Source organism: Notamacropus eugenii, chromosome 5, assembly GCF_028372415.1.
Source record: "Notamacropus eugenii isolate mMacEug1 chromosome 5, mMacEug1.pri_v2, whole genome shotgun sequence".
Taxonomy (NCBI): Eukaryota; Metazoa; Chordata; class Mammalia; order Diprotodontia; family Macropodidae; genus Notamacropus; species Notamacropus eugenii.
In genome coordinates, this window is record NC_092876.1 from 281,182,893 (window position 1) to 281,206,545 (window position 23,653).

Genomic DNA, 23,653 nt, shown 5'->3' on the forward strand with positions numbered 1-23,653 from the left:
AGACCCTCTTTAAAGAATAGAAAGGAAAAGGTAGGTCTTTCTTGTTCAAATCCCCATCTGGGAAGGTGCACTTATGAGTTTTGCAAGGAGATATATATATATATATATATATATATATATATATATATATATATATATATATATATATATATATATATATATATATATATGTATGTATGTATGTATGTATGTATGTATGTATGTATGTATGTATGTATTTATTTATTTTTAATCAGGCTGTGTAAATTCAATCAGCACAAATACAATGAAAAACAAAAATCTACACTGTTACTACTATCATCAGAGTCACAATCCCAGTATTCATTCCACTTCTTCTCTCACCCAGATACTAGGCTTGGATGCACATTCCTTCCTGCTATGTTCCCAGTGTGAAAGGAATCAATCAACTCTAATTCTCTGACAAAGCAATTTCTTTGTAAAACTTATTCAGATACTTGCTCTCAAAATTGTAGGTTAACTTTAATGTTGGTGAATGCTGAACATCAGCTGCAGAACACTATTAACCACGTATTTTGATAGCCCTTGAGTTAGTGTTGAGGTGATGTAAGAAATGGGCTCCCTGATAACTCCAGGTAAAAGGATTTCAAAGACTTTGTTCTAAAGATAACAGGCAGATTTGAATTTCTACTTGTTAGTTTTTGGCCCCTAAAATCCCATATTCTTGGAAATACACAATATTCCCACAGGTTGTGAAACATAAATCATTTGCTATGAGCTTCACAGAAATTGTACCAAAAGCAGATCCAGGAAAGACTGTTTAATGAATTATTTATTGAGAAAAACAGAAACACGATTTTCATCGAGCCTCTACATGTATCGAGAAATCACATTTCCATTAATGTTCAAATCCAAGTTCTGAAATGGAAAACCACTTAAGTCCATGACGTAGAGTCATTATCTGGCAGGTGGTAATATAGGTTTCTTTTGACCATTAACATTCCTCATAATGAGTATCTTTGTTTTTATGCTACTTTGCTTATGCAGTATGGACAACATTATTCTAAAAAATGAATAAATCACATACTTGCGAGTTGGCTGAGCATGCAGATTGCTTTTCCTCACAGAACTATGGTATTCGAATTCTTTAGGAATATATTCGTTAATTGAAGAAATTTAGGGGGAAATGCCATTTGAAAGATAAGAGATAAAAGGGAGATATGTTTTGAAAGTGTTATAATGAGTGACTCAAAAAAAAATAAGTGAACAATGAAACACTCTTTCCTTGGTACATCTACAATCAATTTATGTAGCTCAAAGTGGAAGATAAATTAAACATTTTACATTACTATTTGTTCTTCCTTTCCCTTCTCCTTCTTGTATATGGGATTTCTTTCATTTATAGGACATGGTCATGTTAAGTGACTTGCCTATGGTCACAAAGCATGTACATATCACAGGTGGGAATTAAAGCCAGTCTTCCTGACTTTCCAGCTAGTTCTCTATCTGCTACCTCACACTGTCTCCCTTGTTAAATGTTCTTATTATCACATTTTAAAAGCAAAGAGAAGTTCAAGGTAACAGAAAACTGGAAAAGGAGGAACCTAAATCAGCTGTCAGATGAACTACTTTATTTGAAAACTACTGAGAACACCAGCTTGCATATAATACATGCTTAAAAAAGACTCCTTGAGTATTTGTTTCTGGGGGAATTATCACATATTCTCTCATTACATACTCTCTCAGTCTTTGAAAAACAAGAATTTGTTCTTTTTCCATTCTTGGCCTCAGATCCTTCTCACTGTTACTTTTTGAGCTTTGTCCAGGGCCCAACCTCTCCACTCCTTTCCCCTTCCAGGCCACAACTAAGGCCCACTGCTTCTACACTCACTGAGCCTGTTCCTTCTCACCCAGGAGCACATCTCAGCAGCACAGCTAGGCCTGGCATCCCTTATCAGCTAAGGCTCCCTCAGTCTTATTCAGCTCAGACCCCTGACTCCTCACCCTCTCTGGAAGGTGAAGATTCCTATGGCTGGGGTTGAGGCTACCTCTCAACCCAGCTGTCCCCAGAGCTCACCCCCTTGCTGTTTCCACAGAGCCAGTGTGGAGATGTTTAGATTTCACTCTAGTCAAACCTCCATCCTGAGATCTTTCTTCAGATCTTCTCCAGTTGTCCCAGGAGAACCAGTGTTCTACCCCAGCTCTTATTTATTTTTGCCACTCTACACTCATGCTGAGGTGCTATTTTGTCTTGTTTGTGGAAGAAATCTGGAGAGCTTGGAATTTTGATCTACTGCACCATCTTCCCAGAATCCTCTCTCTACTAGTTGGTGTATTTATCTCATTTATGGAATAATCTTACTAAGAAGTTAATTAAGTAGTTTAATTAACTAATCCAGCAAGTAAACCAGCAAAAATAGAATTTTTGTCTATTTCAGTTATTATTAGGGAAAACTCTAGCAAGAAACCTTTCTATCTCTTTCTTCATGGTTGAAAACTTTTTAAAAAATAATATAAAATAGGTATCTTTTAAAATTCTACTTAAAACCCTTTCATAAAGAATAATAGAAAATGAATCTAAAGTGGATTTCCTTCCCCACAGGAATTGTTAAAAATGTGACTTTCAAATCAATGAGACTACCTTGCTGAGGCAGTCATAGACTGCTCACTCATGTAAGTAAGAAACTCCCCATAGCAGATATTAAAAAGGAAAAATTAACTGTTAGGGGACTTGACTAAATAACACCTGCTTTATTATTTATTGCTATTCTCAGACTCTCCTTAGAGAGCTGCAAAACAGACGTTTTATTTTTTCACTGACTTAAAAAAAACAACCCACAAACTTCAACCAAGGAAAGAGTCAACAAGCATTTACTGTGTACTGGGTCCTGGGCTAAGACTCTGACATACAAAGAAAGACAAGAGCAGCCCCTGCCCTTAAGAAGCAATCATACTAAAGGGCAGACAACATGCAGAATGCCATAATACACACACACACACACACACATATATACATACACACAGTACAAAGGGAAAGCAATCTCAGAGGAAAGGAGCTATAGGTAGAAGATAGGGAGATAGACTGGGAAAGGCCTCCTCACTTAAGGAAATTATTTTGAAAAATAAAAGGATTAAAAATCATAAAGTAAAAATAGGCTTGTCACTAAACTGTGTGTGTGTGTGTGTGAGAGAGAGAGAGAGAGAGAGAGAGAGAGAGAGAGAGAGAGAGAGAGAGAAAGAGAGAGGGAGAGAAAGAGAGAGAGAGAGAGGGAGAGAAAGAGAGAGAGAGAGAGAGAGAAGAGAGAGAGAGAGAGAGAGAGAGAGAGAGAGAGAGAGAGAGAGAGAGAGAGAGAGAGAGAGAGAGATAGAAAGAGAGAGAGACCTGGGTTAAGTTGGCAAAAAGGGCCATTGTGAGGCAGTGAGTGGAAAGCACCCAGGCCTGGTAGTCATGAGACTAGGTTTTTACTAGCTGTAGCTTTGATCAAGTCACTTAATCTCTTTTAGATGTCTCCAGTTTCCTCAACTATAAAATGTTTAGGGAGAGGAGAAAAGTCTGAACTAGATAAACTCTCCCTTTAAACCTATATAATCCTAGGGAATGTGGAGGTTGGATTCCTACTGAATCCAAAGTGTGATTCCTATTGAAAAGAGCAGACAACTGTACAATTGGAAAATCCAGTTTAAGAAAATGGCATCCAACAGTCTTACTAATGGAAAGTGTAAAACATTTCAGGATAAACAATGTGAAATGGAACAGATTCTAAACTCTGATAGCCTGAAGGTCCATTAAAAACTAGTACCCCAACTGGTAAAAACTTAGAACTTTAGCCAAAAATAAACTGTGTGAAAAGTTCTTAGTGAAAAGAATTTCCAAGTGTGAGATACTTCAGAGTCTGTTCTTTTGACCACAGCAGATTAAGATGCGCTCCACAGAATTGGTCAGCTTGCATTGCTGCAATCTGTCATCACATCCCTGAAGTACCAGGTGTGTAGTCACATCCAATTCTTCCATGGTTGCATGAACAAACCCACTCTGAAAGCTTTTGTAGTTAATCATTCTGCACTTAGGGTTTGGGGATTTTTTTCCCCTGGAGGTAATTAGCCATTAGACTTACTAAAAGACATTTTTCATGTCAAGGGGTCAATGGCTTCCAGGAAGAGAGGAGGGTGGGGCAGTAAGGGAATGAGAAAAGGAAACTAATTTGGCTCAAAAAAGAATGGGAGAAATGGCAAATCTTGGATTATCAGTTATTGAAAACAAGTCAAACATCAGGCCATTTCTGAATGGCAAAACAACTGAACATAGGCCATTTAAGTCTGGGAGCCAAGATTACTGTTCTACATGTCTATTTATCCTTGCTTGACTCTTACATTCAAAACAAGGAAAGAGCTAAGAGGCTGAATGAGAAAGGAAATTTGTTCACAACAAAAAGAAAATTTTGTCCCTTTAGAATATATTCTTGTTTGTAATTTTTTTGGTCCTCTAAACTAATATAATCTTAAATTACAGATTAGCTTTCTAACGGCATATATTAATTTCATCATAAATAGGAAAACCAATGCCTCTGACAATTTATCTATGCAGACAAAAGGATGTTGCAAGGTGCTGCTGATGAAGTGTTGGACTTGGAATCTGGAAGACGGGGTTCAAATCCTGCCTCAGATACTTAATAACTATATGACCTTCAATAAGTCCTTGAACTTCTCTGTGCCTCAGTTTCTTCATCTGTAACATGAACAGGTTGATCTGATAGCCTCAAGGCTCCTTCCAGCACTAAATCTATGATCCCATTATTTGTGCATATACTTTCATTTTTCATTCCTTTAAACATGTTGTGAAAGCACAATTCTTGTTAACTTAGACAACTAAGAGAAGAAGAGTTTTGGGTTTTTTTTTAACTTCATTGATTTGACAGCATGAAACAGAACTCCACATTCACAACCTGGCTCATTAAGTTGAAAAGCAGGAGCAGGGCTGATGGCTGCTAGTCAGGCAAACTGGCCAACCACAAATGTAAACAATGAACTACGAGCAGACTGGTTTACAGCCAGGCTAGGGCTACTCTAGGGCATCTGATGTCCAATCAGAGATTTGCTAGCATTCCTACTACCACTGCTGAGAGCTTCAGGCTACAAGCTAATTATTCTTATCCACTTATTTCTTTGGAGCTTATTACCATCAGGTTGAGGCCCTCCAACAAAGATAAGACAGTGAAAAAGGACAATTTCACACCAGAGGGAAATATTCTCTCAAACTTTCAGCACCTATTTAAAAATAAAAGATTATACCCAAACCAAATCTGATAGAATAATTACTGATTAAATCTTAACCACATCCTCCCTACATTAATGAGAATTTGTTCATTAATACAGAACAAAGTCTTATCAGCACATGAAAGGGTAGGGTATGTTTAAATGGGAAACAAATGAAGATCTGGCTGCTAAGGATGGTTGTTTTCTGCTGTCTTTGAATCTTTAGAAAATGTGAGTGCATCTCATGATAAATAGGTTCTGATTCAAGAGCCCACAGGAATACAAAGTAATCCCTGATTATCCAGGTACTAATATAAAATATGTACATCTTCTAGGCTTGATTTCTTCCTCCCCTTTCTTTGTGTTGTGTGTCTAAATCTCTAACTGAAAGTGAATAGGGGGTACTGAAAGATGGCCTTCATTTCATGAATGATGAAATATTCATATCTTGTTTTCAGCACTGGTAAAAGATTTTCAGGGGAAAGATAATACAAATATCCACTAAAATAAGGTTTTGTGCTTTTCCCTTTTATTGCAGTTACCACATTCTCCCTAGCCCCCATCACCACATGTAATCAAGAATTACTGACAGTTGTGTGGACTTTGGTACTGTCTATGTGATGGAAAATATTAGAATGAAAAATCGGCGAAACTTAGCTCAGTGTATTGATGCATACCAGAAATCCAGTTACCAGGAAAGTTAACGTGGGTCACTCTCTTGAGCCTAGGGGGTTCTGAACTGCAGTGGGTGATGCCCATCAGGTGTCTACTTGATAATAATAAAGTAAACCACCAAGATCAGGGTGCTATCAGCTCACCAAAGGAAGGGGGAGAACTAGCCCAGGTCAGAAACAGACAAGGTCAAAGCTTCTATGATTAGCACTAAGGTCATGCTCATGAGTAGCCTCTCTATTTCCAATCTGAGTGTGAGATAAGGAGACCTAATCTTTTTTAAAAAAAAAAAAAGGTAGATCTGGTGCATTTAGTCATTTCAATATCCAAAACCAATTAATAGGAAAGCTAATATAGCTAGAGTGAGAACAGACTGATTATTTCATTGGTAGACAGAGCTTCCAATGAGAAAACCCTCTTCCCATGCAGATTAGCACTTTCTCTGAAAGTTTAGAGTTACCTAAAGCAATGAGAGATTAAATACCTTGTTCAGGACTACAGCTAGTCTATCAAAGGCAAAACTTGACCCCTGACTTCCTGAATCTAAGGATGACTTCTTAGCCACTCTGCCTGAAAAATCAGTCATTAAAATGTCTCTTCCATCTCTCTCCTTCTACTCTCCCCCAAATTATCAACCAATTATTGGCTGAATGGCTTACTCAGTAGCCAGCCGCTTTTTCTGGTTGAAGAAAGAAGATGTAAATGAGGTCATCTTCTTTCCAGTTGGGGTATCTAGGTCAACCTTTAATGTACCAAACTGGCATCTATCCCTCACTCTTTAACTAAAGCAGCTTTAAATTTAGAGCTTTAATGCATCAAGCACATTAAACATGCCAGCATCCTCATGAAATCATAGGACAGAAATGCTCAGCTACACAACTGATGAATGGAACCTCTATATGAACATCAATGCACAATTTGCATGGAGGTATTTGCTACAAAATGATTAATGCTGTAAATATTACAGTGAGGGATAGCATCCAATAGCCAGCCATTCTATTTTTGGCTCTGCCTTAGCCTTGATCTAAGACTTTTGGAACATCACTTAACCCCTTCTGTGCCTCACTGTCCATCTGTAAAATGGAAGTAACCCTGTTGCCAATGTTTGTGGTTCAATTTATGTCTCTGCAAGTCACAGATGAAAGGTACAATAAATAAGTGATGAGATTAAAGTTGCTTGTAATAAACAGCTGTAGGAGGGAAGGGCAGATAAGAAGTGTAACCACATCTCTTCAACATTCTTTGTATACATACAATGAAAGCAAATCAGAGGCTCTGTCAGCAAGAAACCAGCTCTTATGAACCCATTTTCCTGCTGGGAGCTTTACCTCGAGGACAGTAGATATCTGGAGCCCATCGGTTGCATTCATAATTGTCTGCTGCCTTTTCACAAGTGAAACATTTGAATCCACCGGGATATGGGGTAGCTAAAAAAAAGACCAAGAAAAAAGATTAATATTTTAGGATGGGTGTGCAATCAAGCTTTATCTAATTGGTATTAATTTTCAGTATTTGCCATTTTTATATCAGTTTTTATGGATTTTTATCTCTAAGAGGGTAAGAACATTCATTTTTGGCCAATCCTTGCCCTCAATAGGGGATCTTATTTCTGTGGCCTTTGTAGACAGAAGGTATGCTAGGTATTCAGATTTGGTCTATCCTGGTGGGCATTCAGGAACATGCTTAGGCACCTTTTGGGAGACCCACATTTTTCTAAAGAGTGAGAAGAGATTTGAAGAAGAGTGTGAAACTTGCTAGACCCACCTCATGCTCAGCTCTATCCATCCCAAAAGGTCACAGAGAACATCACTAATTCCAGGAAGTCTTCTTCAGTCTATATTGCAAATTTCCAAATCCCATATACCTCCATCAGATTTCCTGAGGGGAGCTTTTAATTGTATCGTATAGCTTTTAAACATAAACTTCTAGAGGGCAGGTATTATATTGTAGCTTCAGCATACCAGGACTTTGAATAATCTTTCATCAGTAAAGGTTTACTAAAGGACTGTCTACCACAAGGTTCCCTTTCCTTTTTACAAAAGCAGGTTTATTTACCGCTAAGATTGTCAATAGCCACTAGATCATGACTGAAGAGCTTTGATTTCCATAAAACTGAACTCCACCATTTTTTCCCCTCTTGCAATTTTGGAAGGTATTTTTAACCTTTGTCATAGATCCCTTTGGCAGCCTAGTGAAGCCAACAGACTCCTCAGAATAATGCTTTAAAATGCATAAAATAAAATACACAGGATTCCAAAGGAGGTCCATTATTTTGTAATATAGTTATCTATATCTATCTATACCTATTACCATACCTCTACATACCTATAGTTACAGATCTATCTATCTCTATATACATATAGGGATAAATATTTATAGATACAGTTTTATATATATATATATATGTATGTATGTATGTATGTATGTGTTTGTGTGTGTATGTGTGTATTTGGATATATACAGATCTATATCTCTCTATCTACGAACAAGTTACACTGGCAGTGAGAACTCTATTTTTGGTGTTAGGAAGGCCTGAGTTCAAGTCTCAACTTCAATTGTTGGATCCTGGGCAAGATCCTTAACTGTAAGGCTCGGTTTCTTCACCTGTTAAATAGAGATGGCATTACTTATACTACCAAACTCACAGGACTGTTCTGAGATCAAACGAGATGACGTGAAAATTATCGGTCATGTTAAAGCTCTATATAAATGTAATTTCCTCCACAAATTCCCCAGAGGAACTGAAAGTTGCAAACTCTAGAAATTCTGCAGCTACAGCAACCTACTGTCCTCCTCTGCAGATGGCTGAGTCATACTCCTGAAATGATCGTCCTCCTGTAAATTACTTTGCCCACATGGAACCAATTAAGAACGTTATTGACCATAAATGAAGGAGGAGGCGCCGCTAAAAGCCAATGGTATGAGCCAGATAGAACAGATTTTCACCTTGCCCAGAGTAACTATCCACTCAAGCACAGAATTTGACTGTGAAGACGTCTGATATGATTAAAAAGCGTAAAAAGGAATAACACAACACTAACAAAAGCATTTCCTGCAAACTTCCTGGCTAGTCCATTGCTCAATGTATGGCTAAGCATTTGGTAATTCTCTTACTATTTTTTTTAATCCAGTATCCTTCACTGGAGTATTTCCAAGCACAAGCTGGATATCACTTGTTGAATTTGTTGTATTCCGACTCAGGTTGGATTAAATGGTCTCTGAGGTCCCTCCAAACTCCAAAGTTCTGTGAACTTTGAAAGATCCATGATTTTATCATATTCATGCTCCCTCCATAAAGAGAGATTGCAATTTCTCCTTGTGTCAGTTGGCCTCTTGGCTGGCAGTAGTTGAAAAATTCATCACCTGGAGGCCAAGCTTCTGGTGATGTGCATCTCTGAACTGAGGTGGGTTCTCAGACAACAGACATAGATTCCATTGCCAGGCCTGAACTTGAAACCTGGCCAGCTTGGCAGGACGGGTCAGAGCTTGTGATGCATGTGCATAGTCTTCAAGAATTCCCTATTACCTGGAGCCCTGAGGAAGCCTTAAAGGGGGATATCAGGACTTTGGAAACTACAATTTCAAGGCAATGATAATAAGAAAAGATAGCAACTCTCCCTCCACAAGGGCGTGCGATCTCAACTAACTTGATAAAGAAAAGATTGTTTTGTGGATCTGCGCATATACAATTTATATTTTTTCTATCAGTCTCTTATTTAAGAGGTAGAAAATGCTTTAAATAGAAGAGATCATTCCATATGGACGAGTCCGCACTGGAAAAATTTACAACATACAGGTTTTCAAATTCATATAATACATAGGCTTTTGAAATTCACAGAGGATCTTCTATTTTATGTACTATCTGAAAAGTGCAAAGCACAGCACTTCTTACAGAATAATCATTCTATAAATATGTGTTGGGTTTAATTGAATCAAAAGAAAAATGAAACAAAGAATCTTGGGAATGTGCCCTAACTTTAGAAACTTTAAAAAAAGTAGTTCTGCTGTCCAAGCTTAAATAACAACCACAAAATATACATGATCCTAAAGGACATCAGATCTTTAACATTCTGTTTATGTAATCTAAAGAGGAAATAAGAAGGAGTTCTGAAAAATATGTAAATGACATGTCAAGGGACAGCATTCCTCTCCAAGTGATCAGCACATCGGCCAAGCTTTATGACTACAACCTAGCCATACCATTTCAATCGGGATGATAAATTCACTGGGGCATCCAATTTTATCTGTCTGTCAATGCAGCCAGTGAAAGGCTGGCTAGAATGTTGGATTAGGTACTCCTGAACCCTTTCCCACTCAAGAAATAAATTGAGAATTTTGAATGAAGATTGAAGATCCAAGTGCACTGAGAATAAACGTATTGAATACCTGGCCATTAATAAAGCACAGTACACGTGCACGTAGGTTATTTAATGGAATCTTAACCTCTAGATTCTCTCAGCAAAACTCTAGTAACACATTAGATTAAATTAAATGGATTTTTCCAGATGCTGTCATCTTTTGCCTCAGCAGGCATAAGCTCTGAAAGTAATACAACCTCAGCAGAAATTCAAAGAGGAAAGTGAGCTGAGAAACTCTATAGGGGAAGGGATCTATGCTCAGAGCACTTATCTCTGATTGTATTAAGTTAAGCAATAGATGTGTATATCATATGACATGGCAACTGACCAGATTGAGTTCCTTTCGGATATTTTTATATCATAACTTTACATTATAATATTATAAATTTCCACAAGTCACACTGGATTTTCCATAGCTATAATTCAAAACCTACTTGTTGGTACAATTGTTCCTTGCTATGGATAGCACCAAATATCAAAACAAAGAGATAATTAAGCGTTTATGACTTTTCCATCCTCTCCAGTACCTCTCTCCTATGCCTCGTGATAGATTTGTAGGTATCATAAGTCACCAATTCTAGCCCAGTACAGAGAAAATGGAATAAATCCTTCCCTTAGAAAGGATTTTGATGAAAATAAATTCTACCTTTGGTCCTGTATGTGAACAACTGTCTCCTGTAATGTGCTAACTGATACTACATCTGATAAAGAAGGGGAAAAAAGGAGAGGGAAAGAGGCTGCTAAAAGATACACCCTATTTTCTCTTTTGTTACTTCAAAGCAATAGCAGAGCAAGGAGAGTTTCAAATCATTGTTGCCACAGCTGTGAATGAATCTAATTTGGCTCTTGATCACAGAGTTCATAAGCTTAGTACTTAGTATTTCAGGGCAGAAGTCCTTGGTCCCTCAAGAGAAGGTGATTATAAAGCAAGAAAAGAAACTCCGGAGTGCCCAGTACTTCCTGTAACATTATCTTCCCATTAACTCCCGTGGTCAGCAATGGTTCAACTTGCCATAATTCATTTGTAAGACTTTGGAAAAGATTCAGGCTTTGTTTTGAATCTCCTGGAATTTCTAACTGGGCAATGGACAAAGAACTGTAGTTAACTGAAAACTGCTGAAAAAAGGAAACCTCATTTTTAAATGTGTTGATGTGGAAAGCATATGCACTTAAAAAGAATTCTTACAAAAATTCATTTCCCTGTTTCTAAGAACCAAGATGTAAACACCAAAATGGGAGAAATCTAATCTCTTCCTATTCCCCTCCTCATATACTTGCCAAAGAGAAAAGAAATATTCAGTCTAATTTTAATAATATGTACATGTTTACTCTAGAAGCCTGATATATAGGTTTGTGAATACATTCCATTTGCCCTGTGCTTAGTGATGATGATGACATAAAAGTAAGTATCATGTTAGAGCCAGTTCTGTCATGTGCATGCTCAAGAGTTTTTCAACATTCATCTAGAGAAAAATTATACATTCTGAGAAAAGATTTCTCTTTCAAGGAGAGAAACAGCACCACAGAAAATAGCTATGCTCATTTAAAATATTAATACCATCTAGCCTTTACTCAATTAATCAATAAACATATATTAAGTTCCTACTATGTGCCAGGCGCTATGCTGTCACTGAATTTGACAATCAAAAAAAGTAGTTTCTTGGGCAGCTAGGTGGTGCAGTAGATAAGAGTGCTGGGGCTGTTGTCAGCAAGATTCATCTTTAGAAGTTCAAATCTAGCCTCAGACCCTTAGCAGCTGTGTGACTTGAGGCAAGTCACTTAACTCTGTCCTCCTCAGTTTCCTCAGCTGTAAAATGAGCTGATAAGGAAGTGGTAAACCAATCTAGTATCTTTGCCAAGAAAACCCCAAATGTGGTCAAAAGAGTTGGACATGACTGAAACTACTAAATAAGTCGTTTCTTTGCTCTTAACAAGCTCTTCTCTTGAAATACTTTATTAGATCAAGTTTCATCATTTTGAACAAGAAAATATAAAAAACAATCTGACAAATTATATATTAGAATGTTATTTTATAACAGTACCAAAACTCTGAAAGTCACAATATTTGTTTATTCATAAAGCCTCAGAAAACTTGTAAATAAGAGAAGTAAGAGACGTGAAGATAATACTAATTAAGAAGTAACATTTAGAAAGCACTATGAGATTTAGGAAGCCTTTGCATGTCTTCTCCTTTGATTTGATTCTCACAACCACTCTATGAATTAACCCTTCTTTACAGATGAGAAAACTGAGCCTTAAAAAGGTTAAGTGATTTGCCCACAGTCACACAGCTAGCAATTATTTTAGGTGGGATTTGAACTTAGACCTTCCTGACCCTGATTCCAGATTCTAGCCACCTAGCTACCATGGGAGCAGCTCTGCGACAGTAAAATTTCAAACCTTTTCTTTCCAAAATAGCACAATATTTCACAAAAATAACACTTTGAAGAATCAAAACCAAAGGTGAACTAAAAGACAACCAAGGGACTCATAGTGGGCGTAAGTGAGCCTTCACACACTACCAATGATGCCTTATAGGCAAAGAAGTATTGTAAAAAAAAAAACATTAGGGTCACGTGTGACTGGATAAGAAGATGGGTGGGCCATGTAGTGAGAAAAAGGAATAGCAAGTGGACAGTCCAAGCGATACCCTGCCATGCATGGAATATTGAAAGATTTATTAGGAGGCCTCTGGTATATTGAGTAGATCATCTATACAGGACTTATGAAAGGACATGGCTAAGAATGGCACAAGACAAGGTGAGGATGGTTGCCCCCTGCCTCAGTGGAGAGAACCTCACATCAGTAGGATCATGGATCCATCAAAGCATTGGAGTTCCCTTCCAATACTAATCTCAGTTATTAATATCTGGCAAATCTGCAATGCTTGTAAAAAATAGATCTACACTGAATTAATTCTGATTCAGTTCTCACCAAAAACCATGTAATCGCCACACTGAAAAGACTGACATCAACATTGTTCCTCTTGATCATATATATGGTTAACATCTCATGTGATGGAATTCTTGCTGAGTAGTTGTCCCCATGGAGAATGGGTTAACTTCAATTGCTGACATTGCTCACAAAATGGAGAATTAGGAAAATTTTAAAAGATAATTAAAAATCAAAATGAAAGACAGTATGGTATAATCGATAGATCATGGGATTTGAAGTCAAGAAGACCTGCATTCAAATCCCAACTCAGACACTTCACTAGCTTTGTGACCTTGGGTAAATCACTTAACCTTCACGTGTCTTATTTCCTTCATCTATAAAATGAGAGAATTGGATTTAATGGCCTCCAAAACTTAGCATACTGACTGGAGCACAGGCGCTTAGGAAATGTTCACTGACTTCACTCTAAGGTTCCATCTGGTTCTAAATGTATGATCCTATGAAAATAATCTGTCTTTTGCATGAAACACATCTGTTAGAGTTAATATATAGAAAGCTGTCTATTTACAGATAAAAGTAACAGTCTAAAAATGGTTAAATATACCTTGATTAAGCACAGAAATACATGGGCAGCTAGGTGGTGCAGTGGATAGAGCACCAGTGCAGGAGTCAGGAGGACCTGAGTTCAAATCTCACCTCAGACACTTGACACTCACTAGCTGTGTGACCTTGAGCAAGTCACTTAACCCAACTGCCTCATCCTGGCTCATCTCCAGTCATCCTGATGAATATCTGGTCACTGCATTCAGATGGCTCTGGCGGAGAAGTGAGGTTGCTGACCTGCACAGTCCTCCCTCACTCAAAACAAAGTCAAGTACAAGTCATGTCATTATTTCTCTTATGGCATGGTCTTCTTTGGCCACAAAGGACGAACACACACACACGGAAATACATTTAAAACCATTCAGAAACCAAAGAGTAAAGACATCTTCAAAAGAGGACTTCTATTAATGCCACTGCCATTATCTCTAATTAATCACTGACCAGGTGAGAACAGATTCTTTTTGTCTTTCTCTGGATTTCAAAATCATGTCAGAGAAATTTTCAAGGTCATCACATCTCACAGGAACTTACACCAGGTTCATTATTTATCTATTTTTGCCTTGGGTTACTGCTACTGCTGTTCAGTCTTTCAGCTGTCTGACAGTTTGTGACCCCAATTGGGAAGGGAATTTTTTCACAAAGATACAGGAATAATTTCCTTCTCCAGTTCATTTTATAGATGAGGAAACTGAGACAAACAGGATTAAGCAACTTGCTCAGGGTCACACAGCAAGTTAAGTGTTGGAAGTTAAATTTGAACTCAGGAAAATGAGTCTTCTTGACTGGAAGGCCAGGGCTCTCTCCACTGGGCTACCTAGCTGCTCCCTTTAGGTTATCAGAGGTAGCTTTATATTTATACCCACTCTCACACTTGGACAATGTTGCCTATGATAGATCACTGGCTTTGAAGTCATGGATCATTGATTTAGAGCTGAAAAGAATCTTAGGGATCAAGTCCAAACCCTTTCATTTTACAGATGAGGAATATGAGGCATAGACAGGTAAAGTACATTGTTCAAGGTCACACAGCTAGTAATTGCCTGGGGCAAGATTTGAATTCATGTTTTCCTGGATCCAAGTCCAGCACTTTATCTGTTACAACTACCTAGATAGGCTCACCTCCAGACTCCAATACTAAGTGTGACCTTAAAGAAATTATTTAACTTCTTGCATCCTCAGTTTCTACACCAGTAAGATGAGCCCTAATTCACAGGGCTACTGTGAGGATCAAATGAAATATGGGGTGTAAAGTGCTGTTCAAAACTTAAAACACCGTATCAATAGGAACTTTATATTTTCATCATTAGCAATTCATTAAAAAATTGATGTGCCAATAAGCAAATGTTCAGGTCTCCTCAGAGAGTCTGTAACTTGTAAATGATTGAGGTAAAAGTGACTTAGGGTTTAAATTATTGAGATGACTGCTTCCTTCTCCTCTTTACTTTATATGGGTAGACACAACCTTGGAGAAGATTTAGCCTGGGGCCCATGTATTAGAGTAGGCATCACTAAGTATGTCATGTTGCTACCCCTTCTTACTCCTGAATTTACATGTGCAAGTGTCAGTGTCTTTAACAAACATGTATTTGGTAAAAAAAAATTCTAAAGGAAACCCAGACCTACACCACTCCTTATTACAAGGCCTCATTGTATGCAGAACTGACCTTGAGCACTCCAAGGTTATGCTAGGTATATACAAGTTCTGACAAGTTCTATTGAGCTGAAGAGTTTTCATGTACAGGCCAAACCTTGGAATACTTGTCTATTGTGTGAGGACCAGTTATACTAACTTTAAAGAGGTTCACACTAGAAGGTAATGAATTTCTTTCATACACAATTCATGGAAATCATTGTTTAAGGCATAAAATGGTTGTGTTTTGCACAGATGGATTTCCCACCATACTGAAATAAATGGAATAGAAAAATAGTTATTTAGGTAAAAGGACGAAAGACAGTTTTGAAAAAGAAAAGAAAGGTTTTCACTGTCTTCCTCTCCTCTAAGAATGCTACTGAAAAGAAATTACCAACCCTATAAAGCTAAGCAGGGTGGTTGGTATCCCATACAATTAACTAATATGCTGCAGGCTGAATGAAATTGGATGCAAGAAGACAACATGCTCGAGTGTTTTTTGGACATTGATAGTATACCTGGTACTGTGCAAAATGGAAGTGAAACAATTCCAATTCCCTCAGCTAACCATTTAAGCTAAACCATCAAATTCAGATCTAAAATCCATTAGAAGAGGGACCATGGAAGTCTAAACATTTAGGATTTCAGAAAGCAATGACAAATGGAGAATGTGTTTAGAGGCAGGAAAGATAGCAGTAGAAGTAAACACTCTCTCTCTCTCTCTCTCTCTCTCTCTCTCTCTCTCTCTCTCTCTCTCTCTCTCTAACTTTTGCCATAGGGGAAACAGAAAATAATGATCACTAAAAAACAGAAATAAACTAAAGGGAACAGTCAGGGACTAAAAACATATGGTGAATGAATGAAAAGGAAAGAAAAAAGGAAGGGAGGGAGGAAGGGAGAAAGAAAGAAAGGAAGGAAGGAAGAAAGGAAGGAAGGAAGGAAGGAGCCTCTACTATTAGGAACAAGAATAGGCCCTAGGGGACACAAATATAAAAGTGACACATCCCTGCCCTCCTATATTCTAATAGGAACACATATAAGGAAATAGTGACCAAGGAAGGAAGTTTTGTTCTGGGGAGTCTTCACAAGGAAGGTAAGTAGAGTTATAGAGCAATCAATTTCTCAGGCCCTTTCTAGTAGCAATGGTAGTACCTATTTGGCTATTGCCCACAGAGCAAGGGGAAGCTTTGGAAGAGCAGTAGATGTATAGTATACACATGGGACAGGAACAAAGACAAGATGCTCATGTTTGGTATGCTCTAGTTTCCTGATGAAAGGCAGAATCAAATACACAACATGGTCTGGAACCAGCTAAGTAGAATGACTTAAATGAGTTCTCCCTCACCGATGAGAACAGCCCATTCCTAAAGTATAAACTGAATATACAGGAACTGAAAGGATAGGGAAAAGATGGTGACTGGTGTGAAGAAATCACTTACATAAATATAATGAGAAATTAATGAAAACAAAGAAATCTCCTAGTTTTAAAGGAATCAACTTCTTTAAATATCATGGGACATAGCAGTCTACTTGGCCAAATGACTAAAGTCTAGGGTAAAAGAGAAGGGTATTTGAAAGCAGGCTGATTGTAGAGGAGATAGAGAAAATTAACTTAATAGTTTGTTTTAAAAACAGTAACAACCATCTCAAAATGAATTTGCCTTGTGGAAAAGTAGACCTAAAAAATAAAGCCACTATTGTATCACCAACTTGAACCAAATGAAGTTTGCCTCACATTGAAGGTTGTCTTGTCCTGGCCATTTTTCAACATATTTCCTACTTGAAAACAAGTGACATCCTCTCTCAAATGTAGGAAATGTGATCTTACTTGAAGGGTGGAGGTAGATAATGTCTTTCACTGTGAAGTCTCTGGACTGGGCAGCTTTCAGACAGTCGGCCAGAAGGCTGAGGAGCAGTGCCCAGGCCAGTGCAGGCCAAGGTTCCATTGCAGACCGGGGCCTCACTCATACAGAGATCCTGGGATCAGGTGCTCCTTATTAGTGGAGAGAAATTGCAACTGAAATATGAAGAAAGACATCCCATGAGCACATGGCCACCAACACATCTAAATATCCAGTATGAAAAAACCACTAGAGACTTGGCTAAGTTCCTGGCATTGGGTACAGCAAAAGAGGTTAGGAAGAGAAAAGGGACAGAGGGCACATGGGGGTGGGACAGAGAGAGGGAGAGAGGCCTTCTAAGGTGTAATTTTAGAGCACTTCTAAAATTCCAACCCAAAATGTCTACTATTAAGGTTCCCTTAGCAGCAGTCACTTCTAAAATCCTACTGAGATTGTATCAGGAGAGATTGAATTTTCATGAAATCCAGCTATTTGAACCATAGAGGCCAGAAAACAGTTGCCAGAGACAACAATTGAGCAGGTAACTAAAGTTCAGAACAGTTTCCTGGATAATGGCATGGCCCTAGGACTACAACTGCACTTTTGCTGAGTAACCTCAGCAGTGGAAACTTAGATATGAGAGGCTTTTAGAATTGGGAAAAAAAAACATGGTGCATGTTGGTCCTCAAACCATGACTGTGCCATTAATCGCAAGATTATTCTATTATTAGGACCCATTTTCATTTTTAGAAAGTTTATCTAATACAATTGGATCACAGTAGAGTGGAAAACTTACGCAATTATCCATATGACAATCTACAAACATTTTCATAAAAAATGAGGACTTGAAGCAAGAGTATCTTTCATGGGCTTGACTTCACTTCAAGTTTTGTTATGTAACAGTCCTATTGTCCTGTCATCCCTTTGTTCTGGGACAACCTATTCTATTTGTTTGCCAATTGTCTAACCCATTAGATTGGGAGCTACTTGAAAGCAGGAACTGCTTTTTGCCTTTGTTGTGTGTATGTATCCGTAGCACTTAGTACAGAGCCTGGCACATAGTAGGTGCTTACTGTTTGTAAACTTACTGAGTGACTTTCTAACAGTTCCTTTTACCTTTAATTTTCTCAGTCATTTTTGCTCCTGCCCCATCTATATCTGTCTAACTATAGCTTTGTCCCCCCAAAACGTCCTAGCTTTCTGCTTCTATCTTACTGAAATGGTCTAACCATCAGTCTCTCTGAATGTCACTTACCAACATGACATTCCCCATTCAAAAACCTTCCACAACTCCCTAGTGCCCATGAGACAATATCTAAACTCTTAGCCCTCTTCAATATTATCTCTGGCCCTTTGTTCTAGCCAAGCTAGCACCCTTACCAGCCTACAAATAAGTCAGTAGATAACTACATCTGAAGATAAAAAATCCTTCACCCAAAATACTATTGATCAGAAGCAATCCTTACAAATGACTGAACATGGCAGACTCCTAGAGCCCCAGGCTTTGAGGATCCTCCAGGTTAGGAAGTGGATTGAAATTCAGCAAAATAACCAATTAGGTGGGAAAGAAGATGCCTCAATCCACTGGTGGCTCAAAGTCACCTGAGGTTTATACACATGCAAAAAACCAGCACCCAAACTCCTGACCATCACAAAGGCAAAGAAGAAGGGACTGCTGCCTCTACTGCTATACGTTCTTCATAGGGCTGGTTTTAATGATTTCTTTTCCTCTTCAAGCCAATTTTAGCTATTCATTTTAATCCAATCTATTACAGGCATAAAAATTAGGTGGAAGAGTCTGCGATTTGATTTGCCTTGGGGTCCTGCACTCTCAAGCAGAAAGACACCTTTCCCTCCAACAAAAAACAAGACAACCACTAATGCATTTGCAAGCCTGCCTTCCTTCCTCCATCCCTCCCTTCCCTCTCTCCTTCCTTCCTTCCTCCCTCCCTTCCCTCCTTCCTTCCTTTCCCCCTCCTTCCTTCCTCCCTCCCCTCCTTCCTCCCCTCCCTCCCTCCCTCCTTCCTCCCCTCCCTCCCTCCCCTCCCTCCCTTCCTCCTCCCTCCCCTCCCTTCTCTCCTTCCTCTCTTCTTCCCCTCCCTCCCTCCCCTCCCTCCCTTCCTCCTCCCTCCCCTCCCTTCTCTCCTTCCTCTCTTCTTCCCCTCCCTCCCTCCCCTCCCTCCCTTCCTCCTTCCTCCCCTCCCTCCCTTCCTCCTTCCTCCCCTCCCTCCCTTCCTCCTTCCTCCCTCCCCTCCCTCCCCTCCTCCCTCCCTTCCTCCTTCCCCTCCCTCCCTCCTTCCGCTCCCTCCCTCCCTCCTTCCTCCCCTCCTTCCCTCCTTCCGCTCCCTCCCTCCCTTCCTCCTTCCTCCCTTCCCTCCCTCCCCCCTTCCTCCCTTCCCTCCCTCCCCTCCCTCCCTTCCTCCTTCCTCCCCTCCCTCCCTTCCTCCTTCCTCCCCTCCTTCCTCCCCTCCCTCCCTTCCTACTCCCTCCCTCCCCCCTCCCTCCCTCCTTCCCTCCCTCCTCCCGCTGGGTTCAGCTCAGCTCAGACCCGGATCACTGGTCCCTCCCTCTCCTTGTCTCCTCCCAGCTCTCGGAGCTTGCAGCGCTCCAGGCCGCCCCACTCTCGCTCTCGCGCCCCGCACGTGGGCCGCATGCACCCGAGCCTCAGCACTCCTCTAGGCGCTCTGGGCCTTCTCGGGATCTGGCCTGGCTCTGGCCGCAGCCGCCACTTGCCCTGCGCGTGCACAGCGCCCTGGCCCTTCTTGTACTGCGGCTGCAGGAGAAGCGCCTGCTCTTGGCCACGTTCACCATGATGGCGGCGGCGGCGGAGGAAGCGGCGGGAGCGGGGGCTTCCCAAGTCTGCTTCCCGCAGGCCGGCCTTCTCTTGGGCTTCTCCTTGGCAGGAAGGACACAGGAGGAGGCGGAGGGGAGGCCTGAGAGAAGAAGCTGCCGGAGCCCCAGGGCGGGGCCTGCCCCAGCACGAGGCTCGCGGGAGGAGGGGCCGAAGGGCCGGGCTGCCTTTCTATTGGCCCGCTGGGCGGAAACGGAAGTCGGGTGACATTGTTCTGACATGAATTTTTCAAATGCCTTGGGTTCAACAGGCTTGGGTTTTTTTTTATTATTGGCCATGAATTCTATCTTTTCATTTTAAAACATACATGATTTGTTGAAAGAAACTGAATCTCTGGGAGAGTTGGAACGCTAATTCATTGTTGGTGGAGCTGTGAGCTGATCCAGCCATTCTGGAGAGCGGTTTGGAACTGTGCCCAAAGGGCTGCAAAATGTGCATAACCTTTGACCCAGCTATATCACCTCTAGGACTGTATCCCCAAGAGATCATAAAAGTGGGAAAGGGTCCCACATGTACAAAAATATTTATAGCAGCACTCTTTGTGGTGGCCAAGAACTGGAAATCAAGGGGATGGCCATCAACTGGGGAATGGCTGAACAGGTTGTGGTATACGAATGTACTGGAGTACTATTGTGCTATAAGAAATGATGAACTGGAAGACTTCAGGGAGGCCTGGAAGGACTTATATGATCTGAAGCTGAGTGAAAGGAGAAGAACCAGGAGAACTTTGTGCGCAGCAATGACCGCAGTGTGCAAGAGTTTTTTCTGGTAGACTTGGAACTTTGTAACAATGCAAGAACTTAAAAAAAAAAATCCCAATGGGCTTCTAAGGCAAAATGCCTTCCCCATTCAGAAAAAGAAATATGGAATTCATTCGCAAAATGTAGCAGATCATTTGTATTTGTGTGTGTGTGTGTGTGTGTGTGTTATGTTTTGGTTTGTTATACGATTTCTCCCATTTATTTTAATTCTTCTACACAGCATGACTATAATGAAAATGTATTCAATAGGAAAGTATGTGTAGATCCTATATAGTATTGTATGCCATTTTGGGGAGGGAGGGGGGTGGTAGGGGGTAGGGAGGGAGGAAAAAAAATCTAAGTTTTATGGTAGTGATTGTAGAGCGTTAAAAATAAATAAAATGAATATATTAAAAAAAAAGAGAAAGAAACTGAATCTCTGGGATCCAAACTCCTTTTACTCATAAAATTATTGTTTTTAAGAGAATGATTTTTTATGCCTGAGTTCTTTCTCACCTTTTTCTGGACAAATAGTCATATTTTCCCCCAATGAAATGGTGAAATCAACTTCCTCAAACATCAAGAGTTCGATGAAAGTGAACAGATTCCATGCTTAACAAAGGTGTATTTTCCTACTCTTTTAAATGTTTTCTTCTCATCATCTACTTGACAAAGGGTAGTTTGGGTGAGTCCTACATGGCAAACCCCTGCCACAAAATTGTTGTGACAGAGAGAATGACAAGATAAGAGATCTCTCCCACATTATTACCTGGGCTGAAGTTTCCACCTCCCCTTTCCATGGGGAAAACAGGATGGGGGAGGTCATTTATTTGTTAGACCCAAATAGGATTATACACATTGTCACAATGCTTATAAAATGCCATTTAGGTATACACGACACAATCTATCAGGATATTATTAGAAAAGGCAAAATGATAAACAGCAATAAAAGGATTTGGAATTAGTCTAAATATAGTCATTAAAAATGTGGTCTGCAAAGAAGTATATTGTCTATGGATTCTTAGTGTCACCAGAAAACTATGCTAGATGGAGTTCTAACTCCCCAGTCTCACCACTGAGATTCTAGGGAGACTCCGATTATTTAAAGTATTTTCTGAGGGGTGCTTTGATATTTCCCCTCAAGGGACACTATATCTTTTGGGTATTCTAGACATTTTGAAACATCTATTCAGTTTCTGCTCTTGAATGCATATATTATTTGAGCTTATGCTACAAATCTTTCCCCTTCTTCACAAGCAGAACTGGAGATGAGGACTCTGATTTCCACAGTCCTCTGACTTTTCATTTGTTGTTTATGAGCTTTTGCAAATCAAATGCTGCTCTGATAGATTTAATTTGTACTCCAGATTACCTCTGCTTGACTTACCCAACTGCTGACTTCATTCCTATTGTGACTTGCTACATTCTTTTTCCACCCCATTCCTACCCCCCCCCACCAAAAAAAAAAGTTCAAGGTCTATTTGGACTTCATTTTCATAGATAACTCCAAAACCAGAACACAGAATGCATTTGTTCCAGATGTTATTTCACTTAATAGATGGTAAGAACAAATCTCTTATTATTTCTTATGTTTCTTCTCTAGCTTTTTATGGAAGTGTATAGAGCACTGGACCTGGAGTCAGAAAGCCTAGAGTTCAGATCTATCCTCAAGACATTTACTAGCTATGCAAACCTGGGCACATCACCCAAGCACTGCATGCCTCAGTTTCCTCATGTGTAAAAAATTGAAACAATAATAATAGTACCTCTCAGAGTGGTTGTGAGGATAAAATGAGAACATATTTGTAAAATGCTTTACAAACCCTAAAGTATATAAATGCCAATGATTATTAGTTGTTGCTGTTATTATTATATTATTATGATTTATTATGTATATCAAAAGAAATTAAGCAAATTCAATGCAACAAATATCAGCTAAGTACATAAGAATATGGAAGGCACTAAACTACTCACTGGGAATTCAAAGACAATAATGAAATGCTCTGTATCCTCAAGGAGTTTACATTCTATTGGAGTGATTTACTTATATGTATATAACAAGCATACATGTAAGTAAATGCAAGGTGGAGGAACATGGAGGACCACGTGAAAATGTAATCAAGGTAGAAGCCAGGGTGCTAAGTCCAGAGAACAGCTAGCTGTCCAGTTTGACAGTGATAGATAATGCATAAGGTAGAGAAATAGGAAATATGACTAGAAATATAGGTAGGAGTCATATTGTGGAGGGATTTAGATAGTAGGTTTAGAATATATTATTTTATTCTAGAAGTCAAGGGGAGTCACTGAAGGCTTTTGAATAGAGGAGTCATATATTTTAGGATACAAATTTGGCAGTTGTATCGAGTCAATAAACATCTATTAAATACTTACCATGTTCCAGTCAGGCAGGTAGGTGGTGTCATACTGCCTAGAGCACTAGGCCTGAAGTCAGGAAGATTCTTCTACCCTCAGACACTTAATAGCTGTGTGACCCTGGGCAAATCCCTTAACCCTGTTTGCCTCAGTTTCCTCATCTGTAAAATGAGCTGGAGAAGGAAATAGCAAAGCACTCCAGTATCTCTACCAAGAAAACCCCAAATGGTCATGAAGAGTCAGACATGACTAAACAACAATAGAAAAGTGTGCCTGACACTGTACTAAGCAATGGAGATTCAAAGAAAGGTCATTGATCTCAAAGAGCTCACATTCTAAAGGGTGAGATGACATGAGAATAAGTAACTGGCCTCAGCAAGAAATATTCAGAATTGATTGAAGGCAGTATGAGAGGGAAAGACACCAGCCATTGGGGAAAGGAGGAAAAACTTCTCATAGAATGCAGCTCTGGAGCTGAG

The 23,653-nt window shown here is 39.5% G+C and overlaps 1 protein-coding gene across 13 annotated transcripts in view; it reads right to left on the reverse strand.

Moving 5' to 3' along the window:
* Positions 1 to 23,653, reverse strand: part of LYPD6 (LY6/PLAUR domain containing 6) — a 156,207-nt gene that overhangs the window by 13,435 nt on the left and 119,119 nt on the right. For 10 of the 13 annotated variants that reach the window (XM_072613115.1, XM_072613116.1, XM_072613114.1 and 7 more), the window contains 2 exons: positions 17,198 to 17,386; positions 7,212 to 7,310 (listed from right to left, as the gene is read on the reverse strand). In XM_072613115.1, the coding sequence (XP_072469216.1) occupies positions 7,212 to 7,310; positions 17,198 to 17,315 (217 nt within the window). In that variant the 5' untranslated portion in view covers positions 17,316 to 17,386. Of the gene's footprint in view, positions 1 to 7,211; positions 7,311 to 17,197; positions 17,387 to 18,006; positions 19,080 to 19,867; positions 20,191 to 23,653 lie in introns of those variants that run through there. The other 3 variants (XM_072613119.1, XM_072613118.1, XM_072613126.1) reach the window with 3 other exon arrangements.